The sequence below is a fragment of the Chiroxiphia lanceolata genome, chromosome 1, assembly GCF_009829145.1.
Source record: "Chiroxiphia lanceolata isolate bChiLan1 chromosome 1, bChiLan1.pri, whole genome shotgun sequence".
Classification (NCBI taxonomy): domain Eukaryota; kingdom Metazoa; phylum Chordata; class Aves; order Passeriformes; family Pipridae; genus Chiroxiphia; species Chiroxiphia lanceolata.
Genome location: NC_045637.1, coordinates 14,233,961 through 14,248,086, shown reverse-complemented (window position 1 = coordinate 14,248,086; position 14,126 = coordinate 14,233,961). Strand labels below are relative to the sequence as shown.

The following is a 14,126-nucleotide window of genomic DNA, read 5'->3' as shown; positions in this document are numbered from 1 at the left end:
GTAAAATTCTTTCTCTTTTTTTCCTTTGCTTATATTTACTACTTCTTATATTGTAAAGTTTCTTCTGATGTCTGAAAGAATGAGACCTACCAAATAATAGCTCCTCTTTTAGGTGGCTCTCCATCTGACCATGAAATATCTTTTTACCTCCTTTCTCCATTACTTTGATGACTTTTCCATCCAAGCTGAACACAGTCTCCTAAAGACATTCCAGTCTTTCTCCTGGTTGGATAATTTGACCCCCTAATTGCCACGGAAATTCCTTAATCTCAAGTCCTACTTCTCTCCTCACGTACAGGAGAACAGGGCTTTAAAATATTTTTCTTCCATAAAAACTGACAGAAAGATTACTCTAGGCACATTATAGCCTTCCAAAACATGCAAGAAGAGCTGCGCTTAGATGTGATATCAGAAATGCCAAGATTTAAAAAGCTTTAAGTGAAGATGTAAATACCCAGATCACTGTTATAAAAGTCCCCCAATGACAATTAACAGGTGAGCTGAGTGGCCAGTCCACACCAACTGTCTCACTTGGGCGTGTTAAACTACCAGAAAAAAACCCAGCACAAAAGTATTTTAAACAGAACTTTCATTTCACTTATTATATCTACAGCTACATTGCTTAAGCATTTATTAACTGATAAATATTATAGTTTAAAACTTACCATGATCTCCAACAAATATTACATTGACACATCGATGTAGTTTCAGCTGTTTCAGACCATCCATTAGTTGTCCTACTGTCTTGTCAATCTCTCTCAGAGGATTCACCATCATCTGTATAAATATGCAGAAAGAAAAAAAGAGTTAATTCTGTCACTGCAATGTTCCTACTACTACAATGGTGGTCCTTTGGCAAAACTCTGGTAGGAGTAACCATCCAGGTCAAGAGGGAAAGCCTTGGCTGAGCTGTTACACCCACAACTACCATACCATTTCCTTTTGTATATCTGCAGCACGATTTCATCATGAGAAAGCCCTGCTGAGATGCTGACACAAGACAGCAAAAGATCTTTATGGCTGATCCTGGGCGTCCGGTGAACATGTGTACAGCTGGTAAAACCATGTATAGAGAGTAGGAAAGCACACATGACTTTGGGGTTCAGTTCGTTTCTTATAAATGAAGAACAGTATTTTTAAAAGACTATTTTATGTGCATGGTTTAGTCAAAGTATGAACATGAAATGAAACTTTGGACTTGGGATTCACATGCCAAGTCACTTAATGAAATTCACTTCAAAGGACATCTGATACTTAGACGACAACATGCACGTCACTTGAGTAGCACATGGGGCTCAGAGGGAACGTTCTTCAGCTTCAAAGCCAAGAGTTTCCAACAGCTCAAATGACAGTTCTGGCCAAATTGTCAGCAGGCCCCAGAGGACACAGATACAATACTGTGATTTCTTCATTTAAGTTTCTTTTTCATTAAGAAAAAAAACCAGAAAACAACAGGATACAGGACTGTGTTTTCAGCTTTAAGAAAATCAAATATTTTTTACCAGATGGCACAGAGGAGGGAAAAGTCAGATTTTTAGGCAGAAGACTCAGATTTTGTTTTGATTTTGAGAAGAAAACATTTGTTGTCACAATATGGCAACTTCTTCCTCATTTGTCTGTTTGATTTGGCTGATCCAAGTATCCACAATAAAAAGTCCTCCCAGTGACAAAAAGAATTATAACAAATCGCGGCTGAGAAAAAAAATAGATTTTGGCAGAATTTTCCAAAATAAACACCATGTTAGTGTGACCAAGAAAGATACGGTTCAGAAATTCTCCCTCTGCCTGAGTCATTAAGAGATACATTTTAAACGAGTCTGATAGGTTATAAGATGAGATAGGAAATATCAATTCCCATGTGGCACTATAAATACACAGAGAAGTGACTTACGAGAGAAGGAATCATGGTGGGGAACAGAAGGAACAGTTTCTGCAACATATGGAAGCAGTTCAGACAAAGGGTGAAATTTTGAAATATTTTAATTCAGGAAGGCCTAAGTAGTCACTTTAGTAAAAACTTTGGAACATTCAAGTTCAGTAAAAAAGAAAATTGCCTATTTCAGCATTCTTCCACTCTCAAATAAAAAAATTTCTTCAACTAATGGGAATTCCATTTTTATGAGACTATTTATACAAAGTCAATCATGTAAGAAAATAAAATGTTTACTCGGAATTCAAAGCTTATTCAAAAAAGCTGGAAATCCATAGAATCATCAAATATACTGAGCTGGAAGGCACCCATCAGGATCACTGAGTCCACCTCCTGGCCCTGCACAGGACACCCCAAGAATCCCACCATGTGCCCAAAAGCATTGTCCAAATGCTCCCTGAACTCTGTCAGGCTTGGTGCAGTGACCACTTCCCTGGGGAGTCTCTTCCCGTGCTCAATCACTCTCCGGGTGAAGATCCTTTCCCTAACATCCAACCTACACCTCCCCTGACTCAGCCCCACGCCGTTTCCTTGAGTCCTGTCATTGGTCACAAGAGTGAAGAGATCGGTACCAGATGGATTTTCCGTTAATGTTTACTTTTGTCAGCAGGCTTGAGGCTTCTTTTAGAAATAATAATGATAAAAAAACAGAGCAACAATAATTACAGAGATTTCAAGTGAAGGCAATTTTGTTCAGCTACTCTCTTGAGCAACTCGATCTCCTCTTACAACTCACATTCTTTTGCAGATGTAGCTTTCAGAAAGTTATTGGCAAACAAATAGAACTCTTGCACCCTTCTTCAGCTAATATGTTAATATCAAGGCTTTGGAAGACTGTACAGAAATATTTTAGCTTTCAGGATGTATGGATCTCTAAGATGATGCTACAATAAAGAGTTGGTAGCATTGTGAAAACAGCCCCACAAAAAAAGATACTGAGAAGAACGCTTAAAGCCTCTTGTAGTATACTGTGGAGTGTCAAGGTTTTTGTTTCAAGTTTAAAGGAGAAATATGTAGGTTGTTTATTTAAGAGTTTTTTAATTATTTAGTTAAATTTCTGAAGTGAAAATAATACTGAAGCAGTCTATAACCCCTCCTAGTGTGTTAGTTAGTGCCATGTGGAGAAAGATCGTATACTAAGGAATACCCTTTTCATCCACATGCATTTCTTAATAAAGCAATTTCTATTTGATGTTTTCCTTGTGAAAACAGAGTAGTGCACCATCTCTATTGTAAATACAGCATTCAGAAATCATGTAATCAAGAATCCTTTACCCTCCAAAGTCACAAAATGTCTTTAAAATGTACATTTTTAAAACAAATGTTCTTTTCCTTTTAGATTTTATGAGTCACATTTTCCACAACCATCATGATTAGACATAAAATCTTGAATAATCACTATGCTCCTATGAGGTGGGAGTTAAGGAGTCTACAGCCTATCGCAGAACTTGTAATAGTTCAGAAGGGTTAGCAACAGTGGAATTGTCTTCCTGAGGATTTATCTGACATTGCCTCCAGCTGATGGCTGGATTTAAAAATATTAAGGGATTATAAAGACAACTCTCCCTAATGCAAACAGTCTGAAATAAGAAAAACATAGCTCCCAGAAGGCTTCGTCTGGTTTGGCTGCTTTCCTTTGGGTCCTTCAGTACATTTAGAAAAGTTTTGGCTGCAAAATCCCAACCTGAAGCATGGAATGAACTCCCATGTTGAAAAAAATAAAGACAACGCAGTGCCTAAAAAGTGGCACTTCCATCATAAATTTTTGGAACTTACTTTCTTCCGACGAGTTTCCGTAGAATATTGATCCACTCTATGTACTTTTCTTCTTTTCTTTGGAGCTGCAACTGGTCTTTCCTGTCTCCTCTTAGGAGGAAGCTTTCTCTTAGGTCTCTTAGGCGGAGTAAGAGGGGAGCCATAACTACTCTCCTGTACTGGCAGGGAGAGATGTCTGGACTCAGAAAAAAAGCCTGTCTCAGCTCACATCAGATAGTAAAGCTATGTGTGCCAGATAATCCTGAAGCATAAATGCTCTGGCCTTTTCAAAAATTTAGGCTTGTGGACAATTTAGAATCTGTCCTCTTTGAGGAGGAATCCACCAAATTGTACTGAAAGCGGAGCAGTTACAAGAGCAGACAGCATAAAAGCAAATTAAATTGGTGTTTCAGAAGATAGGTGGGGCTTCTGGCTTTGAAAATATATAGTTATCTGGGGGGTGTTAGTTATAAGATATTAATCCATTAATATTATAAAAAATTAAGTAAACTTAATTTCAATTAAAGCAAAAATCATTGCACGCCATTTAATAAGTGTCTGGGGATAGAGTGCTGGTGGAAATGCAACATTTCACTTGAATGATGGCTTAGGTGTGAGCATTAGAGCCTGTTCAGTCTAAATGACTTCTGCAAGGTTTCCCACACCCACTTTTTGGCTGAATCAGTGACACCAAGTACCTTCATCCGTAGCATTAGCAGGTGCCACTATCGTGTGCCAGACCTTGTAGCCCACTGGAATCACCAGAACCTACTCTTTGGGGTCTGCAGATCAGAGCTACAAAGGTGAGACAGAATGGAGCTCGTATCCTTCAAATCAGCCAGGCAGGGCACATTAGTGGCAGCACATGAGAAGTCTGCCCTGCTACCTCCTCATTACCAGCTCCATGGCAATTTCGAGAATTTAATTTCCTAGCACTTTCAGTGTGGCATCTCATTGGGTATTGTTATTGTTCATAATGCACAACTACCTGGGACAGACTTATGGAGGAAAAAAAACTATAAAAGTTAAAAAAAAGGAGATATAGCTAGAATAAACTACTATCCCATTAATCAGCTTGCTTGTAATTTTAAATTCTCCTGCTCTCTCTGACTTTAACACAAGTCACAGGCTCCTGGCACTGCTCAGATGGTGTGTGAAGTGCTGACAGGTGACGCCTACCAGGAGATAAACTACAATATGCTGTGTGTGACAGAACATGCTGAATGGGCTTGAGAGGAGTTGGAGATTTACGATGTTATTTAACTTCTATGTACTTAGGCAGCTTCTCACAGTTGTTCAGTTACAGAGCTACATAAACAGGGAAGGGGAGGAAGGGGATGTTACCATCTGCCATGCTGTTTCATTGCTTCCAACGCAAGCAGCTGGAAAGGAGATTCTAGTCCAGTCTCATTCGTCTTTCTCCAGAAAGGCATTTTAATAAAGCAGCACCAGAGTTTTCTGTTTTTAAAATGCTTCAAGCTTTGTGCAGTCCTGATGAGAGGAGCGGCAGGGAAAGGAAGGATTCTCATTTTACTGTCTCTGAATCGGCCCAGACAGAGCTCCACAATGCCAGAAAACGCGAGGTCTGAACACTGAAATGACTGTCTCAAGACAGCATGTTAGAAGAGCAGCAGAAATGGCTTAGCAGTGCCAGATTTCGATGTATTTTAGAGCTCTTATGGTAGTATATTTCTGGAATATTTTATGTAAAAAAAAAAAGTTAGCTAGGAGGAAAAAAAAAAGCCAAGTTCTTATTAACCAGCCAAATCTTAGTCTTGCTTGAGAAGAGTCATAACAGAGTTATGGAGGAGGGAAACAAATCCTTCCCTGCTTACAGAAGGAAACTGTAACATCACAAGGGTAACTAGCCAGCCAAAGCTCTGCTTCTTGACCCGGATGGACCAACCTACCAGAGTTCAACTGCAGAAGCACAGAGGGAAAGAAAAAAAAAGCAGAAGTAAATCAAAAGCAAGCATATATTTTATATGTCCCATAACTGCTCCTGGAAACAATGGAATCCACTGAAATACTAAAAATAAAACAAAAAAACAAAACACCAAACAAACAAAAAACCAAAACCAAACAAACCCACCACAAGGCAAAGAAAAAACCCAACCAAACCTAGACAACCAAGTCATTTACACTGAACTTCATGTTAGAGTATATGCAAAGTTACACTTGTGTACACTAGCCATACTATCAATTCCATTTACCTAAAAAACCTTGGCAATTCACCAAAGGTTTATGTGTCTCTAAGTCCCTTTACTTCTAGTTTTTAAGACACTCTGCAAATATGATGTTGTGCATGTCCTGGGAAGCTCTGAGTGCCATCTGCTGAAGCCTGGAAGCTGAAAACTATCAGTAACAGATGCCATTAAACCTTTAAGATTATATATTTAAAATATATTTAGAATGTTGTTTGGTACAATAAGCTCTAATTCACTTTATTCTACAGGAAACTTGTAAGATTTGGAGGTTTTCAAGATATAAAACTATTTCTCAAACTACTACTGCAAGAAAAATTCAGCATAAAATATTCACTCTTCAAAAGAAGAAATAAGAAGCTCATTTAAAATATAACAGAGTCCTTATGAGCTTGTTTTCAAATATTATTGTTTGGCTGATCTGCGTTTGCACGAATTAAAATGATCAGTACTACTCCAGCTGTCTAAGTGCTGCCAGCATCATACAAGAAAAGAATGGAGGGAGGTTACACTTTCAGTATATCAAGGAAGTAGCCCAAAGGGATCCCTTTGAGGACTTTCTTCCAGCTGGTGTATGTAAATTTCATAGCTCCTAAAAGTTACATTGAAAGCAGTGTCAAGAGAAACAATATAAAATACTTCCTAGCTTTTCAATCCTGAAACCAGGCCCCTCCCAAACCTCAGCATCTGTATACTTACACAGCTGTATTCATTTACTTAAATTTCCATTCACAAAGTTAGTTCCACTGTTTGAACTGCAAACCCATACTAAGTTCTGCCAACTCATCTGTTCTCAATTTGCTAAAAATCAATTTCACAGTCTTCTTGTGTTTAACGTAAATGACATAAAACTATTTTTTTGCAAAAGTTTCATACGCTATTAATTCACACTTATTAAGAGACTAAGCTTTGCCTTGCAATTAGAGATTAACCTTCAGATAACTGTAGAGAAGAGCCCCCAAACAGTAAGAGTCTTTGGAGGCTTTTTCCTTTTATAGTGACTTTCCTACGATGAACACTTTCCTAACTTCACTTTTTAGACTTTTACAATTAACCTGAAACTAGATTGCCGTATTGGATGCTAAACTGGTTTGTTAAACACCACAATTTAAAGAACAATTTCAATGTCATCATCTTAATATTCTCCTTGAGGTCCATGGAAAAAGCTCCACAACCTTGTTCAGAAGGAGGTGGTTGTCTCCAGATAAATAAAAGTAGAGTTTTCAGTAATAAGCTATATATAGTAATTGTAACACTTCAATAAGAGGAATTATAAAGCATTATTGAGAAATATATCACTGAATCAGAGAGCTCTCATTACTGATACCTTGCCTGATTGAATCAGACATATCTCTTGTTTTGAGCCAAATGACAACATGGACACATATCCTGCCTGTCAATTTAACAGGAGTGTTGGTAGGTCTTAACCACCCCTTATCCAGAAAAAGGACTGCTTCCCTCCATCCACTACAGTGTTTCAGCACTGGTTTGGAATAATTCCTCACACCCACTGTTCTCGGACCATGGCTCATACTGCTCCAACAGGGATGCTACCAACTGCAACTTCATAACCGCTGCAAACTATTTCAACAGCCCAAATAACTCGAGCATATTAAAAAATACTAATGTTGCTTCCCTTCGCTCTCTTCTCCAGTCAAGAAACAGCTACCAGATGTATACAAACAAATAAGAAACTACTGCTGGGTACCTGGCTGCTCAAGGAAATTTGTATTGCCTCCCAAGACGTAGGCATCTGATACATTCCTCACTTTTCAAAGATTTGCAAACATTTGTTTGCCCTTTGAAAAGCTTATATAAACACTCCTAAAGTCTTGTGATGGGAATCTGCAGACATACATTTGCACTGAAACTAGGGGACCTTTGCCAGACGTCAGAGATTATTGGAAATGCCTGATCCCAGTCACACGAAGTGGGATATTTGGGTACAGAATTTACTTTCCCTCCTCACAAATCCCAGGCAAATGCATAATTTTTAAGTTCTTGTCAGCTGGACAGTGCTGGCAGGGAAACAGTACCCATCAGTCGCAGCCAGCTATCTGAAGTCAAACAAGGAGTTAAACTACTGCAGCATGTTGCAGATAATTTTTCATTAAAACGCTTTATGGTGCTTCAAAACTTTCTTCAAACTCAACAGTATGGTCCTGAGGGAACAGTATTGGCAAAGCTTTCTGAAACCCTGTAGGGCCTATATGAAACTGGAACTAGCAGCTTTTTACGGTTCCTGACAGACTGGAATTATTACTTTGTCTACTGCAGGCTGTCAGCTTAAAGAAAGTTTTTTTCTGCTCTGCATTTTTCCTCAATATTTTCTGCATTATATTTTAATTGCTTTTAAGAAGGACAAATTTTTAGAGAAAAGTCAAATTATGCTGTTGCACACAAACATACGACTGTCTTTGCCAAATCTTTCCTTTTGCATAATCATATCACACATGGGCAGTTCCTTCTCACAGAAGTGAATCTCACATGATAAATCCTTTAAACAACAACTTTGTTTTCTCTTGCAGAGGAGATTCATGCTGCAGAAACAGGTGGGAAAAAGTTGCTAAAAATGCTACTCGTGAGCAGCATTAATTATTCAAAAACCAAGAATTTGAGATACCTGCTTTTTCTGCAGAAAAAAATCTGTACTAACCTCTGAATTGAAAGGACCATATCTGTGGCCAGCAGCATCTGGTTGCTCAGAGTAGAAAGCATAAACATAAGGCCTGAAAGAAGAAAGGTCTTGTTCAGGTTAGCTTTCCTTCGACAACACAAAAACATGGGCCTGCTAGGTCAAGTCAAGTCAAGCCAAGCCAACTTTCCAAAGAGACTTATCTTGATGGAAAAAGAACTGTTTCTCAGTCATACAATCACAGAATCATTTAGCAGTCTTTTGTTTCCATGGTATAATCAAGCAATTACTTGTTTTGCAGCTTTATTAAATCCAGGAACACACAGAGGGAGGCACATGGGGTACCATCTGAGGACACACACTCATTCTAAGTCTTGTAGGAGAAATCACAACAGCAGCTCGCCTGAGCTTTGCAGCCAGCAGCATGTGGGAAGTTGTGCACTAAACCTCACTCATAATTAAAATCTTAACATTTTCCTAGTGCTCAGTGTCCAGTTCTGCAAATGCCATTGTCTGTAAGGTTGTTAAACTATATTAGGCTCAGTAGGATAAGAACAGTCCAAGCTAATCCATGCAACTACATGCTTTTTGATAAGAAATAAATCCATACCATACATTTATTTGGAAGAATAAAACTGCTGATGGGGAAGAGCTAATATTGGAAAACAAAACAACAACAAAAAAAACCCCCAAAACAAACAAAAAAAACCTCAAATACCCAAAATCTTCCACTAAACACAAAACTCAAACAAATCCTTAAATCAGTGATAGCCTGTAGCAGACAAAAATGATTTTTGGAATTAAATTTCTCCTTGTTCTTCCAACTACCTCTAAGGAGAAGACAATCTAGCAGTTATCCAACAGCAGATGACAATAAGTGAATTACCTTTCATTGTCTGGAAGGGTTAGCCACTGCAGTATTGTTAATATTCTGCGCTCATGGGGGATGACACTAGACCACAAAATACAGAAATATACCTTGTTATCATAGGATACAGAAAGCATCAACAAAACTTTGTTATGAACTGATTCTAACAAATAAAATAAAACATAATAGTGTAATTTGATTTTAGCATGATGTATCTTCTTTGTTGCTTAATACCGATTCTTAATTTGCAACCAGAATCAGATCAGATCTCCTGAATGTCCACATACTCCAAAAGAAAGATGAATAGAATTTTGTAACTGCACTCAGAACTCAAGGCACTAAATCTAACATAAGAGTGAACAGAGATCCATTCTGGTAGCTTTAACTCAGATGAACCTTTTCTTGTGCACAATCATGCAGCCATTGGATAGCCGACATGATTAAAAACCATTACATTACTCACATCAGTACAGGTTTAAATGACCATCCTGCTCTGGTAGTCTTGCAGACACTGGACAAGTTCTCACAGACTTAACAGTAACCAAACTGAGGGCTAGGCTGGTGTAAATCAGAATCAGTAATCTGAAACATCAGGCCATCAGCACGATTATTTGCATAACTATGACAGCTTCTCACTCTGCAGAACAAACTCATCCTGTTTACTGTTTGTATAGTGACAGCCATTCTCACTTGGCTGCTGAGGCCAAGCTCATGCTATGAAAATGACTAACCCTATAAACAGCTGTTAAAACTCCAAATATCTTGGTCATCTAAGGAAAACTCTGCAGGTCAGTGACCACAGTTATTTTAATACAATAGCACAGTCAGACTAGATTCCATTAGATCAATAACAGAATCCCAAGACAGGAATCAAAGACAACCATCAGAGCAACCACGCTGAATTGAATTCAGCATTCTTTGGAAACATCTGACAAGAGAAATAGAGATGTCAACAGCCATTTGGAAATACATTAATTTTTCATGCCTTGTAAAATAACAGTGGCCTCAGTCTCCAACAACATGGAGAACTTTGAGTTGTAAAAACAACTATAAAAACGAGAATTTATGCTAAAATTTTCAAACAAGGTAATATTTTAAAGTGCAATCATAATCTTGGGTACTGCTCAATTTTTATGTTTTTATTAATTTTGCGATATGAAAAAAAATCCATCATTGCAATTAACTAATTTCTGACTAAAATCTTTTTAATAATTCTGTTTTCCTAAAAGAGTTTGCCTGAAAATTCTCCCCAAAAACATTCTATGTCCCAAACTAAATAATACATAGGTATATATATTTAAGGCATATATATTTCTTTCATACATGAAGTAGCTGTCTCACTCCTTTACTATTGCCATTCATATGGCATATCCTTGGTTACCTTCTGTAACATTATATATCCCCAAGCATGCATTGGCCAGGGTGTTTATGGAGATTATGTAGCTATAGAGCTCAGGAATCACATTGATCTCTTTGGTTTGTAGAGCACCAGAATGGAGCTCTGTCAGAAAATCATCTTGCAAACCTAAACCTATCACTGGCTTGTGGTATGTTTTATATTCTGTCCATATGATATGATATTTAGAGCAGTAAAGAGTATTATGCCTAATGGAATCACAAAAAATAAGCAAATCCCCTTATTGTTTCAATCATGCAGTTTAAACCTTTGCTCTTGCAATCCTGCCACTAAAATGTAATGGAGAGTGATCCATATGAATTCCTCAGAACTCAAAAATTATCAAAATGCACTCATTTTTGGTTGTAGCTTTAGCTGGGATGAGGAAAAATAGGTTGGAATCATTAAACAAAAGAACAAACAACAAAGATCCTCAGGGTTGTCTTTTAAGAAAGAGAAATTGGATATCTTACTCAAAGGTCAGACTGTATTGTAAAATGAATGAGTCAGACCTTTGAGTCAAATAGGCCAGTGATGTCAGCTAACAAAGAGGACAGTAAGAGTCTTCCACTCTCAGAGGACTTGGAAACATTGCTAGCAATACTAAGGAGACAAAAAACCACACTGTGAAATGAAAGACAGCAATTTTTCACAAAGTTACACATTTTTTCTTTAGACAACTGCTAAAAATCAGTGCATGAATCTAAAGCAGCAAACTGCAGCATCAGCTTTAGTCATCAGAAACATCGAACAAATGAAACAACGGAGGGTTACAGGTGCAGTCTCTAAGCTACCAAATGCTTACAGAAAGGAAAACAACTTAATAAACACATCAAATTAATTCCGAGTTATTAGTTAAAAATCTCCAGAAAACAGAGGAACTTACATAGACCAGAAGAACGTGCCAGCTTTCACCCCTTGCTTGGCTGCAGTAATCCAAATCTAATGAGGAAAATATAAGAGGATTAGAGTGCACTCAGATCTTTAATGAATCTCTGAAATCAAAAGAAAATGTTTTCAAGACACATTCTTCTACCCTGAGCCTAGAAGTGGAAATTTCAGTTTTCAGTCTGCGGTCCTAATTTGAAAATGTGGATTGACTAGACTGTGCAAACTCTGCTGCAGTGGGTCAGCTGCTGTGCTGCAGACTTTCACCCCTATATCTTTTTGTTGCTTTTAATTGAAAGTACTAAGATTCACGACCAGGAATTCCTCCAGCATATAATTTAATTTTCAAAACCCAGCCATTACTAATCTGGCCCTTTTAATGTTCAGCTGTTCAGGTTTTGGAGGATACTCAGTTAGAAAGGAACAGACCTTAAACACTAATCAGTGTCTGCGTAAATGTCCCTCTTCCCCCATATTCTACCATCAGTAGCCATCAACAGAAAATGTGTTAGAAAAGAGCATACAAAAAAGGGAGCAGACAAGTCAGCAGGTGTTAAGAAAGCAGAGAGACACACCTTCCTCCACAGATGTTTAAGAATTTTTTTGAGCTCACCTGACATGGTGATTGATGGAAATGACAGAAAAAATCTCCAAGAATTTTTTAACCCTTTTTTCAGTCCTTCAATTCCCATAAATTTTCTGGCTATAAATCAGTCTGTAGCAGAAAGTTCCACAATGCAGTCACAAACTGTAAGAGTGAATTTCTAATTTTGTTTGTTTTAAAGTCTGCCAGTTTCACTGGGGTTAGGGTACTGTTCTCATACTTTGAAAACAGGTTACTAATCTTTCTCTTCCCACTTCTGTGCAACATTCATGATATTCCCCTCTATTTATTCCTTTTCAAACATGAGTAGTTCTGGTTTGTTTGATCTTTCTGTAACAAAAGCCATATCATACCCCTGGTTATCCTCATCATCCTTCTCTTACTGCCTTCCCTTCACCCTCTTTCTCTTTACTATCCTATGACTCTGCACAAGGCAAGGGAATGAGAATGTCCACACATCAGAAAAGTTCACAGTAAAGGAAAGAAAACAACGAGTTTGTAGCCCTAGAGAACTAAATCTCTCTTGCAAGGAACTATCCAAGTTATCTCAAAACTCATTTCTAAAGTGACAATGGCTTAAAGCTCAGCACTGTGTATAAAGCTAGATTATTTCTTTCCGTTATTTATGCATACTGCAATGTATCTGCTTCATGAGGAGTTAAGACAAAGTGTAGTTCCCTTAATAATTGCGAAGTATTTAGTTTGCTTTAAATCCATTCTTTGAAAGTGCATTCTAAGTCACTACCTTGTTTAAACAGGCACTTGTAAACTCTTATCTGGATACGCATTATTCATGTCATACCTGAATTATTCACACATCAGTCTTAACTGAAATAAATTCAGCACGGTCTGATGAAAGATCATCTGCACAATGAGGCTATAGTTAACAGCTATTAAATTTGGATATTGTAATGTTATTTATGAGAAAATTGATCTCGTTTGCCTTTCCAATGCCCTGGGCAGACCCCTTACCTCTCATCTCCTCCACCAAATCTTACTGGACTCAGTCCAGTTAAATTAAAATCACAGCTATGAAAGGTCATTTGTTTTCATTTTATTCTAAATTTTTAGTAATGAATCCTCTTTTCCAGGGAAGAATAATACATCTAGAGTAGACCCATAGAAAAGATATTTTCTTAAATAAATGCAGCAGGGGCAGAATGGTCACAGATTTGCAGCCCACTTTTCTCTGTTTTCAGGTGCTTCTCCTCGAAAGTCTGATTTCAGGCTTTGTTCATATTAACATTCATTCAAGCTGTCACCAAACAATGAGTCCCCCAAACATCTCCCCCAGCCCCTACAGCACAAGCCTTCCACCAGCACTATGGTTTGCATGATGTGTCTGCAAAGTAGGTGCCAAAAAAGGGGAGAAATGGCTTTGAATTTGTATAGGAATTTGGGGGTTGTGGTTGAATAACAGGAATATTGTTTTCAAAATCTCACAGGATACTCGCCCTAACAGGATGAGACAGAAGGATGCAAGTGAACAGGAGAGATGAGGACACGTGCCTACAATCCAGTGACCATGTCCATACACTGCAGTCAGAGGTGCAATTGCAATACAAGGATGTTTGTTTGTGCCATATAAATCAGCAGAAGGTATATAACTTCAGCCTGGCCCCTGTGTCTAACTAAGGCAGTTATTTGTTACATATTCTTTCTGTTTCCTGTTATTCCTAGGTAAAAAAGGACCCACACTTAAAGTAATTACATTCATTTTTCTTTGCATTGCAGATTTATTCCTAGAGAACCCAGTCATGGCAGAGAAAGGAAGTCAAATACAAATTCAGCACAAGGTATGTCAGCTCCACTGCTGTTATGCTCTTTGGTCTTGCTCTGCTTGGAA

At 37.9% G+C, this 14,126-nt stretch overlaps 1 protein-coding gene across 1 annotated transcript in view; it reads right to left on the bottom strand.

The window, feature by feature from the left end:
• The window catches only part of ENPP2 (ectonucleotide pyrophosphatase/phosphodiesterase 2), a 72,744-nt gene that overhangs the window by 21,670 nt on the left and 36,948 nt on the right, over nt 1-14,126 (bottom strand). The window contains 4 exon segments of the mRNA XM_032686294.1: nt 666-777; nt 8,546-8,618; nt 9,411-9,476; nt 11,675-11,730. Coding sequence (XP_032542185.1) covers nt 666-777; nt 8,546-8,618; nt 9,411-9,476; nt 11,675-11,730 — 307 coding nt within the window.